The sequence below is a fragment of the Rhinatrema bivittatum genome, chromosome 2 (genome assembly GCF_901001135.1).
Source record: "Rhinatrema bivittatum chromosome 2, aRhiBiv1.1, whole genome shotgun sequence".
In the NCBI taxonomy this organism is placed as follows: Eukaryota; Metazoa; Chordata; class Amphibia; order Gymnophiona; family Rhinatrematidae; genus Rhinatrema; species Rhinatrema bivittatum.
Genome location: NC_042616.1, coordinates 85,874,936 through 85,887,909, shown reverse-complemented (window position 1 = coordinate 85,887,909; position 12,974 = coordinate 85,874,936). Strand labels below are relative to the sequence as shown.

Genomic DNA, 12,974 nt, shown 5'->3' with positions numbered 1-12,974 from the left:
TGGACTTTGAAATCCCAGTGGCTCTGAGCCACTAAACCTCTTTCATCCCTCATCCATGTAACCGCTGCGTCTGTCACTTCTCTGGTAGACAAACAGAGCCAACTTGTTGAAAGGTCTGCACGTCCAGCAACCAGTTCCTCAAGTGACCTTAATCACGGCCACATCCAACTTGGGTTGGGGAGCTCATGTGAATGATCTTCAAACTCAAGGGACTTGGACACAGCTCAAAGCAAAGTTTCAAATCAACTTCCTGGAGCTTCAAGCCATACGCTATGCTCTCTACGCGTTCAAGGACTACCTTTCATACAAGACTGTTCTCATACAGTTGTAATGTGGTACTTGAACAAACAGGGAGGAACAGGCTCTTATCTACTCTGCCAAGAAGCTGTGCAGATCTGGGCCCTTGCACACTCCATGCATCTCCGGGCCACTTATTTGGCAGGCATACAGAACGTACAAGCAGATCACCTCAGTCGATGCTTCCTCCCCACAAGTGGTCTCTGGATCCCTGTGTAGTGAGCAAAATCTTCCAATGTTGGGGTCAACCAACCATCGACCTATTTGCATCTGAACTGAATCACAAAGTGAACATATTCTGCTCCTTGCACAGGCAACAAAACGTGTTAGCCATGGACACCTTCGCTCACCCCTGGAACACAGGCCTTCTATACGTGTATCCTCTGATACCACTAATAGCCAAAACTCTCGTGAAGCTACAACTGGACAAGGGGTCAATGATACTCAAGCCCCGTACTGGCCTCGACAAGTATGGTTTCCCCTGCTTCTCGACCTCTCGATATGAGAACCCATTCGCCTGGACACAGCACCCAATCTCATAAGTCAGAACCACGGCATGTTATGCCACCCGTACCTTCAGACCCTATCCCTCACAGCCTGGATGTTGAAAGCTTGATCCTACAACCGCTCAATCTTTCAACTCAGGTTTCTCAAGTGCTTGTAGCTTCAAGAAAACCTTCCACATGAAAATCCTACCTTTCTAAGTGGAATAGATTCACCAGGTGATGCACACAAAAAGGTATCAACCCCTTTTCCTGCCCCACTCCATCTCTATTAGACTATCTCTGGCACCTTTCAGAGTCTGGTCTCCAGACTTCCTCAGTATGGGTACACCTCAGTGCCATCTCAGCGTACCACAAAGGAATAGGGGATGCCCCAATCACATCACAACCCCTTGTGAGTCAATTTCTGAGGGGCCTACTACAACTTAAGCCCCCTCTACGGCCACCGGTTACCGAATGGGACCTAAACCTAGTACTTACAAGACTCATGCATTCCCTGTTTGAGCCTTTACATTCCTGTGATGTTACATTTCTTACATGGAAAGTTCTTTTCCTAGTAGCCATTACATCTACTAGGAGGATCAGTGAGTTACAAGCACTTGTCACATACTCAACCTATACAAGGTTCCTCCATGACCGAGTAGTCCTCTGTACTCACCTTAAATTCCTTCCCAAGGTGGTAACCGATTTTCACCTAAATCAGTCTATAGTCTTGCCCACCTTTTTTCCAAAGCCTCACTCTCACCAGGGCAAGAGAGTTTTACACACCTTGGACTGTAAACATGCACTTGCATTTTACCTAGACCGCACTGCAGTCCATAGGAACTCCACCCAACTCTTTGTTTCTTTCGATAAAAACCAACAGGGAGTTGCAGTGGGCAAACAAATCCTCTCCAACTGGCTAGCAGACTGTATAGAATTCTGCTGTGAGAAAGCAGGCCTTCCTCTTCAGGTACGAGTGAAGGCACACTCAGTAAGAGCCATGTCAAAATCAGTAGCACACTATCATTCAGTACCAATTGCTGAGATCTGTAAAGCTGCAACATGGAGTTCTCTCCACACATTTGCAGCACATTAGTGCCTGGACAAGGAAGGATGTCAAGACTCTGCCTTTAGCCAATCCGTCTCGAAGAACGTATTTCCAGTATAATCCCAACTCCTTCCATGTCCATCGCTGTGATTTTCAGGCCGCCTCATTTTTCCCAACAATACACCAGTTGTTGTGCCTGTTGTACAAGTTGTATGCTGTTGGTCCACATAAATATGAATCAGCCTGTAGCTTACTAATCACCCATATGTGAGGACTACCATCCTGCTTGTCCTGGGAGAAAACAGAGTTGCTTACCTGGAACCAGTGTTTTCCCAGGACAGCAGGATGTAGTCCTCATGAAACCTACCCGCCACCCCGCGGAGTTGGGTCTGAAGCCGTTTTATTATTTTATTTTTTCGCTTGCACCTTTTGCTACAAACGAGACTGAAGGGAGACCCCTGTGGCCATAGGGATTATGGTATGTTGGGCATACTCAGTGTGCCAGTCAAAGCTTCTAGAAACTTTGACAAAAGTATTCCGTGACAGGGCTCCATCTGATGACGTCACCCATATGTGAGGACTACATCCTGCTGTCCTGGAAGAACACCTGTTACAGGTAAGCAACTCTGTTATGTTGTCAGATAGATAACCTTGAGTTGCTTCAATATGTTTTCAAAGGGAAGCGTTCAAAATATGATTGTGTATGGGACTATTACAGAACTTATTACAACTTAAATTAACAGCCATTTAAGATTTCTACCTACTTTTGTTTTTGTATATGTGCTGTTGTATTTTTATCTGCTTTGTTTACCAATATATTACTATTGGGGTTTTTTTCACATTATATGCAATTTGTTTGTCAAAAAACCTTCAATAAAGAAAGTTTTAAAAAAAGAACACACCAAATGAATTTGCCCAGCTGTGTTAACTTATATTGATTTAAAGAACAAAAAACACCAGTGTAAAATATCACAACTTGTTTTAAATTTTTAGAGGGATACTCATATGTGGAAAAAAAACTCTGGTCCCATTTTAACTTTTCCTTCAAAAGCAGTCCTCAAAATAACAAGATTTAATTCTTCAAGCTAGGAAGGGAATGGTTAATAAAACGGAAAATGTCATAATGCCTCTGTATTGCTCCAAGATGAGACCACACCTTGAATACTGTGTACAATTCTGATTGATGCATCTCAAAAAAGATATAGTTGCGATGGAGAAGGTAACAGAGAAGGGCAACCAAAATGATAAAGGGAATGGAACAGCTCCCCTATGAGGAAAGGCTGAAGAATTTAGGGCTATTCAGCTTGGAGAAGAGACAGCTGAGGGGGCATATGATAGAGGTCTTTAAGATCATAAGAGGTCTTGAACGAGAAGATGTGAATTGGTTAATTACACTTTTGGATAATAGAAGGACCAGGGGGCATTCCATGAAGTTAGCAAGTAGCACATTTAAGACTCATCGGAGAAAATTCTGTTTCACTTAACACACAATTAAGCTCTGGAATTTGTTGCCAGAGGATGTGGTTAGTGCAGTTAGTGTAGCTGGGTTCAAAAAAGGCTTGGATATGTTCTTGGAGGAAAAGTCCATTAACTACTATTAATCAAGTTTATTTAGGTAATAGCCGCCGCTGTTATTAATTGCATCAGTAGCATGGGATCTTCTTGGTGTTTGGGTACTTGCCAGGTTCTTGTGACCTGGTTTGGCCTCTGGTAGAAACAGGATGCTGGGCTTAATGGACCCTTAGTCTGACCCAGCATGGCAATTTCTTATGTAAACTAGAAGGCACTTATCTTGCACATTGGCTTCAGTCATTCCCCTTAAGCCAAAGGAGGTTTCTGGATGGAGGCTGATGGAAATGATTGAGGCTTGGTTGGGAGGGTGAAGATGGAGGACATGGAGGGAAGGGTAGTTTGAACAGAGGAGGGGAGAAAGGACTGAGGATTGAGTGTGGGGAAGGAGTGTAGTTGAAGGATTGGGGATTGAACATCTTTGGTCCTTCAACAATTATTTATTTTAAAATCACCTTTGTTGCAATAAGCTTATATTAATAGCTCTAATTAAACTGACAACTATGATGCCAGTTACCACATGGTTAACTGAATAAAAGAGTGTTGCAAACATAGTAGTTGAACAATAAGTAGAGTAAAGGTGGATGAAGCTTGTTTAGTGAAGTGAAAAAAATACAATTTTTTTCATTTGGCCTTATTCATTGAGCGCTGGCGAGTATAGTTTGCCAAAATATCCAGTACTAAATACTATAAGAAGAATGATTATTACTGTTTATAAGGAGTCCTCAGACTCAGTTGGGTTTTCAGAATTTTCACAATGAATATGCATGATATCTTTTCGTGTACAATGGAGGTAGTACTTACAAACAGGTCTCATGCATATTCATTGTGGAAATCCTGAATATCCGACTGGGTTACTGTCCTTGAGGACCGTTTGGGAACTCCTGTTGTATACTTTGTATTATGAGTTCTTGTCATGATACACTACATCCACTTCTTTTTATTTCTATCTACGGTATTTTGATTATTACAATAGTGAATGTAACTTAATATATCTTGTGATCAGCACTAGTTCAAAGTGTTACATGTTGAGTGCTTATGACTGTATTAAGCTGAAAATAAACAGTCAGAGGATGGAGTTGATTGCATTCAGGGCATTCATGGACTAACCATACATCATTTAGATGTGCTTACCAAAGGTCTTGGTATAGGTTTTTGGGGCTTCTTGGATCCCAGCTTTTTCATTGCATTGTAATATTTTTTCTGTTCCTCAGTCATAAAAATATCTTGTCCACCTAAGTATAGGAAAATCAGGGAACAGTTATTTTTCAGGCTCAGAGGTTTGTTATGAGAGAGAAGCTCTTTATTTTTCTCCTTTTTTGTTCATTGTTTTTTTTTTCTCTAACTGACACACTTTATCATGACAGCTAATCAGGATCTTAGAAGAGTAGTGGTAGAAGGAAGGGATATACTGAGGCCAGGAAATAGACAGGAGTTAGAATAAATGGCCCCAAGGTATGGTCTGCTGGATCAGAGGTAGGAAGGAAATATCCATTTAGATGCAATGTGCAATTTTCTTATTTACCCCTATGTTCATCATTCTGCTATATTTATTGCGAAATGATGTGTCGTGAACAAAAAAGGGGCGGGGGCGATAGTGGGCAGTCAACCACATTGTGGCGGTGCGGTTTCTCCCAGGCTGCAGTGCAGCTGCACATCGCACAGTAAAGAATGACCCATTTGCTCTAGCTGATCAATATTTTAAAACTTAAACTGTATGAATCCTCTTGAATATTTTCAGCCAGCCCTAAATTACCCAAATTGCTGTTCTGGGTCCCTCTGCCCTCATTTCCATTTCTCTCTCTTCTGCTCTTTTGTCCTTAATGGACTTTTTTTTTTTTTTTTTTTAAATCATTTCATTACTTTGGTGCCCTATGATTTCTCTGCTTTAGTCATTTTTTGGTTAGGTGGATATTGGTTTACATTTGCATAAAAATGTTACAATAAAGTAATCATATGCCTTCATGTAAAACTTTACTAGTAAAAGTTGAATATGCAATATTTTGTTGACATATCTAAATGGTTTAGCATATTGTTGATACCAATCTGGACTAAACAAATTAAAACAAATATGGCAAAAAAATACTTCCTCATTCAAACAGGTACCATGTTTGTACACTCATTTAAACACTATCATGTAGCAGTTGTTTGAGTGTGGAGCTTCCATGTAGTCTGGCTTTAGAAAAGTTAAAATAATTATAAATATATAAAAATGAAGAGAATGAACAGAAATTGTGCATACTCAGTTTTCCACCAATAAAATAACTACGAACAGGCATCACTGCAGGGTTTAATGTCCCTTAACTACTGGAGAATGAACATCAGATATGCTTTTCCTGAACTTGGTTCATTCTCGCTGTGAGCTACATTAATTATGCAATTGGTAAAGTAAAAAAAACAACCCAAAAAACAAGAAATTCAAATAATATATGATGTTTTGATGTAATGGGGTGTTTTGTTAAGCTTGCTTGGCATGCAGCACCTGATAGCCTCTGATCCCAGGACCAATTCATGAGGTAAATTCAGAACCCCTTTTTAACATGTTGCTGGCATGCTGCTCTTGACTTGATTCATGCACATGACAAACACACTGGATACTTATCTTTTTCTTTTGTTGGTTGAAATTATCGATAATGACACCAATGAAAAGGTTCAATGTGAAGAAAGAACCAAAGATGATAAAAATCACAAAGTAGATATACATATACTTGTTTATTTCATATATGGGCTGTTCCTCTACCTATTGAAACAAAGAAACAGAGGGAAACCTATTTACACAAAAATAGGACTAAACTTGCTAATTGTTCACACGAAAATGAAATCCTTGTTGATGGGAATATGCCACAATAATTTTGAAAATTCATATTAAGCAAATGTTACAGTACATATATACTAGTCATACATTTTTTTATTATTATTTTATAAATTCAGTGTTGCTCAAGAAAAGAGTTTTAAAGGCTAAAACAGCTGGGGATATTCAAGCTCTACTTTAATTTTGGTTGTGCATCTAATACGATTTGGGAATAAAGAAACGTGATTATGGAGACAAAGCACTACCAAAAGGCAAAATATGGTTAGTGTTGAATTTCAGCTTGGATCTTGAGGCTGGATCCTTTGGTACGCTGTTTACTATTCACCCTGCTTTGTTTGGCATCATGCTCGAGGCTTAAAATGTTAGCAAGCCCTAATTAGTTTAAGATTATTCATATTTCCCAGAGTCTTTTATAACAAGAGGGCCCAGGGCCTTAGACCTTCAGCAGCAAATAAGCAAGTCTTCCTATGTAATCAAAGCAGATACAAATAATGCATTGAAATTTAAACAAACATAGGGTTCACTGTCTTTTTTTCGTGGAGGTGAACTGCAGGATGTACAAACACGTACAGTCTTAGGGGCCAATGCAATACAGTGTGCTCAGCCGATAGCACTGTTAACTTGCAGTCTGACAAGGGTAGAATAGGCGCTTATCAATCCCCTAATGCAATGAGGGGATTAACGCATATTCAATGCGTGTCCAACACGGAGTGAATCTAATAGCACTTATCATGTGCAAATGCATGTGAATGAGGCTATAGGGCATTCACTCCCGATGCAAAAAAAAAAAAAATGTGCGTCTCAGACACACATTTAACTGTCATCTATTAAAGCCTGCCTGGAGCAGGCGTTAATAGCTGAGTACATCAAAAACAAGTACAAGTAGGATGAAAAATTAAAGAAACAAAAAAAGATAAAAAAGAAAATAGACAGTTGGGTTCAGGAAACGGCACTTGACTGACAAGCGTTCGCTTCCTGAACCCTCGGCATCGATTTTCCTTACTGGCGGTCAGCCATCATGAAAACCAACGCTGATAAACCTGGCGTCGATTTTTGTGACTGCCATCCGCCGGTAAGGAAAACCGACGCCGGGTCTATCGGCGTTGGTTTTTGTGATGGCCGTCCGCCGGTCAGGAAAAACGATGCCGATAATCTCGGCATAGGTTTTCGTGATGGCTGACCGCCAGTAAGGAAAACCAACGTCGATAAACTCAGCATCAGTTTTCCTTGCCGGCGGACGGCCGAATTACGAAAACCGATTGGGTTCTAATTAGCAAGGAAGTGCCTCCTTGCTAACGTGACCCCCTAATTTAGATATCATGGCGCCCCCTTGGGGGCACCTAGGGCAAGTTAAGAGAGCGGGCACTGACTGTTCAGTGCCTGCTTTCTACACTAATTTATTGCATCGACCCCTTAATGCATATCAGTCTTGTCTGTAAATGTGCAATTTGCCTGAAAGTTTAGCCACACCTCATAGGGGAGCTGTTCCATCCCCTTTATCATTCTGATTGCTCTTCTCTGTTCCTTTTCTATTTCCACTATAATTTTTTTTGAGAGGGGGCAACCAGAACTGCACACAATAGTCAAGGCTATGGATCGATACAGAGGCATTATGATATCCTCTGTTTTATTTTCAATTTCTTTCATAATAATACTTACCATTCTGTTTGCTTTTTTGACTATCACTATGCATTGAGCTGAGGATTTCAAAGCATTGTCCACAATAATTTCAAGATTTTTTTCCTGTTTGGTGACACCTAATACGGAATCCAGGATCATGTACCACTACCTATAGTTTAGATTATTCTTTTCTTTATGCATCACTTTGCACTTGTCCACATTTAATTTCATCAGCCGTTTTGATGTCTAATCTCCCAGTTTTGTAAGGGCTTTTTGCAATTCTCCATAAATGAGTGATATTACAAGTCTGCCCAATTTTGTGTCATCTGAGACTTTGGTCACCCCACTCACCATTACCTTTTCCAGATCAATTGTACATATGTTAAAAAGCACTGATCTAAGTACAGATCTTTGAGGCACGCCACTGTTTACCTTTCTCCATTGAGAGACGTAACCATTTAGACCTATTCTCGGTTTCCTATCCTTTAGCCAGTTACCAATCCAAAATAGGACATAATCTCCTACCCCGTGACTCTTTAATTTCCTTATGAGGGACATTGAAAAACATCTTTTGAAAATCCAGATACACTCTATCAACTGACTCACTCTTGTCCCATGTTTGTTAACCCCTTTCACTAAAAAACCTAACAGATTTGTAAGACAAGACTTCCCTTTGCCTAATCTATGTTGGCTCTGCCTCATTAGTCTGCATCTTTCCAGATGGTCAGTAATTTTGTTTTTCAAAATAGCTTCTACCATTTTGCCTGGTCCTAACAGCAGGCTTACAAGTCTGTAGTTTCCTGGGTCACCTTTGTAACACTTTTTAAAAATGTGCATTCTGTTGGCCACACTCCAATCCTCAGGTACTGTAGCTGCATGGGATGAGAAGTTAGAGATTACTGGCTGAGTGGATCCTGAGGACTGGGTTGAGAACCAGAGCTATATAATAGGAAAGAATGTCTATGTACAATATAATTTTAAATAGTGCCAAAAATGAATATGCGGCCTAAGAAATCCATGCACTAACTATTATAAGTATTTAAAGTTACTAGATAGTAATCATGTTGCTTATTCTTTCTTTTCTAGCTAAATATTCCCAATTGCCTCAGTCTTTCCTTATTCAGAAACATTCCAATCCCTATAAAGTACCTTAGGCACTTACGGGTTAATTTTCAAAATTTGACACACGCAAATACCGGGAGATACGTATGGCAGGGCTGAGCACGTGCTAAACGGTTTTTCAGAACAGCCCAGCCATATGCGTATCTTCCGGTACACGCGGAAGAGCTGGGGTTTTGAAAAGGGGCAGGACGGGGGCCGGCCAGGACAGCATCATTTTGTGCTGTCCTGGTGAAGTGCATGCCATCAGCTGGCCAGTGTGCAAAACTTATTTCAGCTCTTTCAGATGAAGTAAGTTCCACAACAAAAAATAATAGGTTAGTTAGGGTGGGTTTAGGGGTTGGAGTAGAGAGAGGAAAAAGGAAGAAAGTTAGTTAGGGGGATAGGAAAGTTCCCTCCCAGTCCGCTCCTTTATTGAAGCGGACTGGGAGGGAACTGGGCAAAGGCCCGACTGCGTCACCACGCGTTTTTAACAAAATCCCCCCCCCCCCCCCCTTGCATGCACGGGTTGGCACCTGTAGAGATACAGCTCTTTCCGCATCCTAATGTCTATTGTAAACATTGCCTCCTTTATATATTCAATCTTATACCTGGCTCCCTATATAAGCCTTTGTAACCAGTAATTATTCCATGTTCCTTGTAAAAGTTTGCTGATCCATGTTCAGTGGAAAAGCTTCACCTTGTTACCTGGCGTCGCTCTCTTAGTTCTATGTGAACTGATACGATGTGCAAACGGATATCGGTATATAAAAACCACTAAATAAATAAATAAATAAATAAATAAATAAAATAAATGTGGCACCGATATAAAATTGGGCGCGCAGGTGCGCATGGGTAGCCGATTTTATAACATGCCATGGCGACGCGCATGTTATAAAGTCGGCGTGTTCAAGTGTGCGTACCGGGAACTGTGTGCACATGGACACCCGTGCGGCCCTTTTAAAATTTACCTCATATTTATTAAACGCCAATAACTTGTTAATATGTGCTAAAAGCTTGCATTAGTGCTGAATGTGAGTTAAAGTGGCACTAACAAGCTTTACAGGTTACAGATTTTTTTCAATAATATGCATTTTAACACTAATAACTAAGTAAGCAGATTCAAATGCAAAATCGTGCTAATCTGTTCATTAAATGTAGTAAAGTTTGGATTAGCTAAAAGACGAGCCGTCTTTTAGCTAAAAGACGTCTTTTAGCTAAAAGCCGTCTTTTAGCTAAAAGACGGCTCGTCTATTTAAATTTGTCATGTACAGAACGTTTTTTACTTCAAAGCAGCTATTACGTAGCAATACTATGCTGATAAGAGAAAGTCTATGTGTTTGAGTGGGAATTCGTCTGCACCGAAGGCATAATCAATGCGATATTTTCTACATTGACCAAATCAAGTCCTGGTAAAATGAATTGCCCCTGAGGCAGCTCTGTGCAAGGGAGCGAAACTCGGCCAGAGTCGGGCATTTCAATAAAGGGCTTGTCATCATCCGATTCCTATTGTCGTCACTGTTACACAGCTCACTGGATCGGCTACCGCTTTGTTTTTTGGGTCCACAGGAAACTAGGTACATGTGGGTAAAATGTATGTGGAAAATAGCACAGGAAGATTTGATTATATAATCTATTCTTGTATTTTATGATCCTGCCCAAAACATGCCCAAATGAATCTCTTCCTTCAAACTGGCTATATGTAAGAACACTGTGGAACCCCAGGCATACATTTAGCCAGACTGAGTAAAGGTAATTTTCAGATAACCAATTTATCCAAGTAAATTGTTTTGAAAATTCTATGTGAATGGCTCATTAAAGCGCTGCAAAAACATATGTTTAAAATATGCATTAGCATGTGCTTTTAATGCAGAATCTTTAATAATGATAGAGGTGTAATGTATTATTTTAGCAATGACATAAACATGGACGAGCCATCTTTTAGCTAAAAGACGGCTCGTCTATTTAAATTTGTCATGTACAGAACGTTTTTTACTTCAAAGCAGCTATTACGTAGCAATACTATGCTGATAAGAGAAAGTCTATGTGTTTGAGTGGGAATTCGTCTGCACCGAAGGCATAATCAATGCGATATTTTCTACATTGACCAAATCAAGTCCTGGTAAAATGAATTGCCCCTGAGGCAGCTCTGTGCAAGGGAGCGAAACTCGGCCAGAGTCGGGCATTTTAATAAAGGGCTTGTCATCATCCTAGTTTCCTGCGTGCATAGACCAGGGGTGCTACGGGTCTGGCTCCAAGTCTAGATGTGGAAAAAGAATTAACTTTCAGGGACCCTGGCATGGTCAATCACTATCACACTCCAGCTCAAAAATCTCCACAACAGTTGCTAAATTGTAGAGAATAGGAGCAAAGAAGCCAAAAGCAACAAAAGGGGTAGAAAACAAGACCCAAACCAGAGACCATCCATTCATACCTTGCACTGGATGCAAAATAAAAACAAGCGGCATCCAAAAGTGTGACGTGACGTGAGGACCGCCTGGTAACTTGCCTGCCTGGTGCGAAGGTGGCAGACCTCACGCGTCACCTAGATAGGATTATAGACAGTGCTGGGGAGGAGCCGGCTGTCGTGGTACATGTGGGCACCAACGACATAGGAAAATGTGGGAGAGAGGTTCTGGAAGCCGAATTTAGGATTTTAGGTAGGAAGCAGAAATCCAGAACCTCCAGGGTGGCATTCTCTGAAATGCTTCCTGTTCCATGTGCAGGTTCCCAGAGGCAGGCAGAGCTCCAGAGTTTCAATGTGTGGATGAGACGATGGTGCAGGGAAGAGGGATTCAGCTTTATTAGGAACTGGGGAAACTTTTGGGGAAAGGGGAGACTTTTCCGAAAGGATGGGCTCCACCTTAACCAGTGTGGAACCAAGCTGCTGGCACTAATTTTCAAAAAGGAGATAGAACAGCTTTTAAACTAGAACAAGGGGGAAAGCCGACAGTCACTCAGCAGTGCATGGTTCGGAGAAATGTATCCTTGAAGGATACTAATGAAACAGGAGAGTTAGGGCATCCCAACAGAGAGGTTCCATTAAAAGCAAACATAGTCCATGTGCCTATATGTAAAAAATCACCGAAGCTAATGATTTCCGAATTATCCCCGGTTTGGCCTCTGTTGGAAACAGGATGCTGGGCTTGATGGACCCTTGGTCTGACCCAGCATGGCAATTTCTTATGTTCTTATGTTCTTATATGAATGTCCAAGTCAAGACTGAGAAAATAAAAAATAGCATAAAAAATATTAAAACGAAGAAAGCAATTGTCTCCTTATCCATTTTAGTCTTCTTCTTAATCTACTGTATCATCATTCACACCAAATATATCCTCATCGATGAGGGTAGGATAGCTAGACTGTAAATTCAGCATGAGCTGATCAAAAATATCCACATTTCTTCTATACAAGAATCCAATCTTTCTTCTTGGATGTCTCTACCACAATAGTCCAATTAATACTTGTTATGACTGTCAGTCGCAGACAGCTGCGACCGATTCAACTCACTACATGTGCTGCTCTGCTCTCCTCTTTGGGTCAGCTCGTGGCTGGGGCTAGCTGCTACCGCCACATATCTCTGGGTTCTCAAGGCTCCTCTTGGCGGCCGGGATGCTGCCGCCACCCATGCCGATTCTGGGCTTCCTAGATACGTGCTCCACCGGGCCTCCCTTTGAAGGCCCAATGGCGGGAACCTCAGGGGCATCCCCAACTGATGACATCACTAGGTTGGGATTCATAAGGACTTCCTTCGCCCCTTGCTAGCTGACTTGGCAATGAGTTCCTTCACCTGTCTCCTCGGACCCGTGCTTCCTGCATCGGATCTGCCTGTGGCTCTGGACTCTAGCTCGTGTACCCGCTCCTCAGGAACCCTGTCTCCAGGCTTCCCTGCTCTTCGGGTTAACTCCTGCGCCTTCCAGAGACCCTGCCTGCCGGCTTCCCTGCTTCTCAGGGTTGCCCCTCGGACCATCTTCCTGTTTTGGAGACTGCACTCCGTGCTTCCCCGCTCCTCGGGGCAGTGCCTACTTTCTACATAGTGACTGTG

General features: G+C 41.5%; 1 protein-coding gene across 13 annotated transcripts in view; it reads right to left on the bottom strand.

Moving 5' to 3' along the window:
* The window catches only part of LOC115084076 (sodium channel protein type 5 subunit alpha-like), a 1,049,386-nt gene that overhangs the window by 65,826 nt on the left and 970,586 nt on the right, over positions 1–12,974 (bottom strand). For all 13 annotated transcript variants that reach the window (XM_029588401.1, XM_029588411.1, XM_029588408.1 and 10 more), the window contains 2 exons: positions 6,002–6,139; positions 4,534–4,638 (listed from right to left, as the gene is read on the bottom strand). In XM_029588401.1, coding sequence (XP_029444261.1) covers positions 4,534–4,638; positions 6,002–6,139 — 243 coding nt within the window. The remainder of the gene's footprint in view (positions 1–4,533; positions 4,639–6,001; positions 6,140–12,974) is intronic.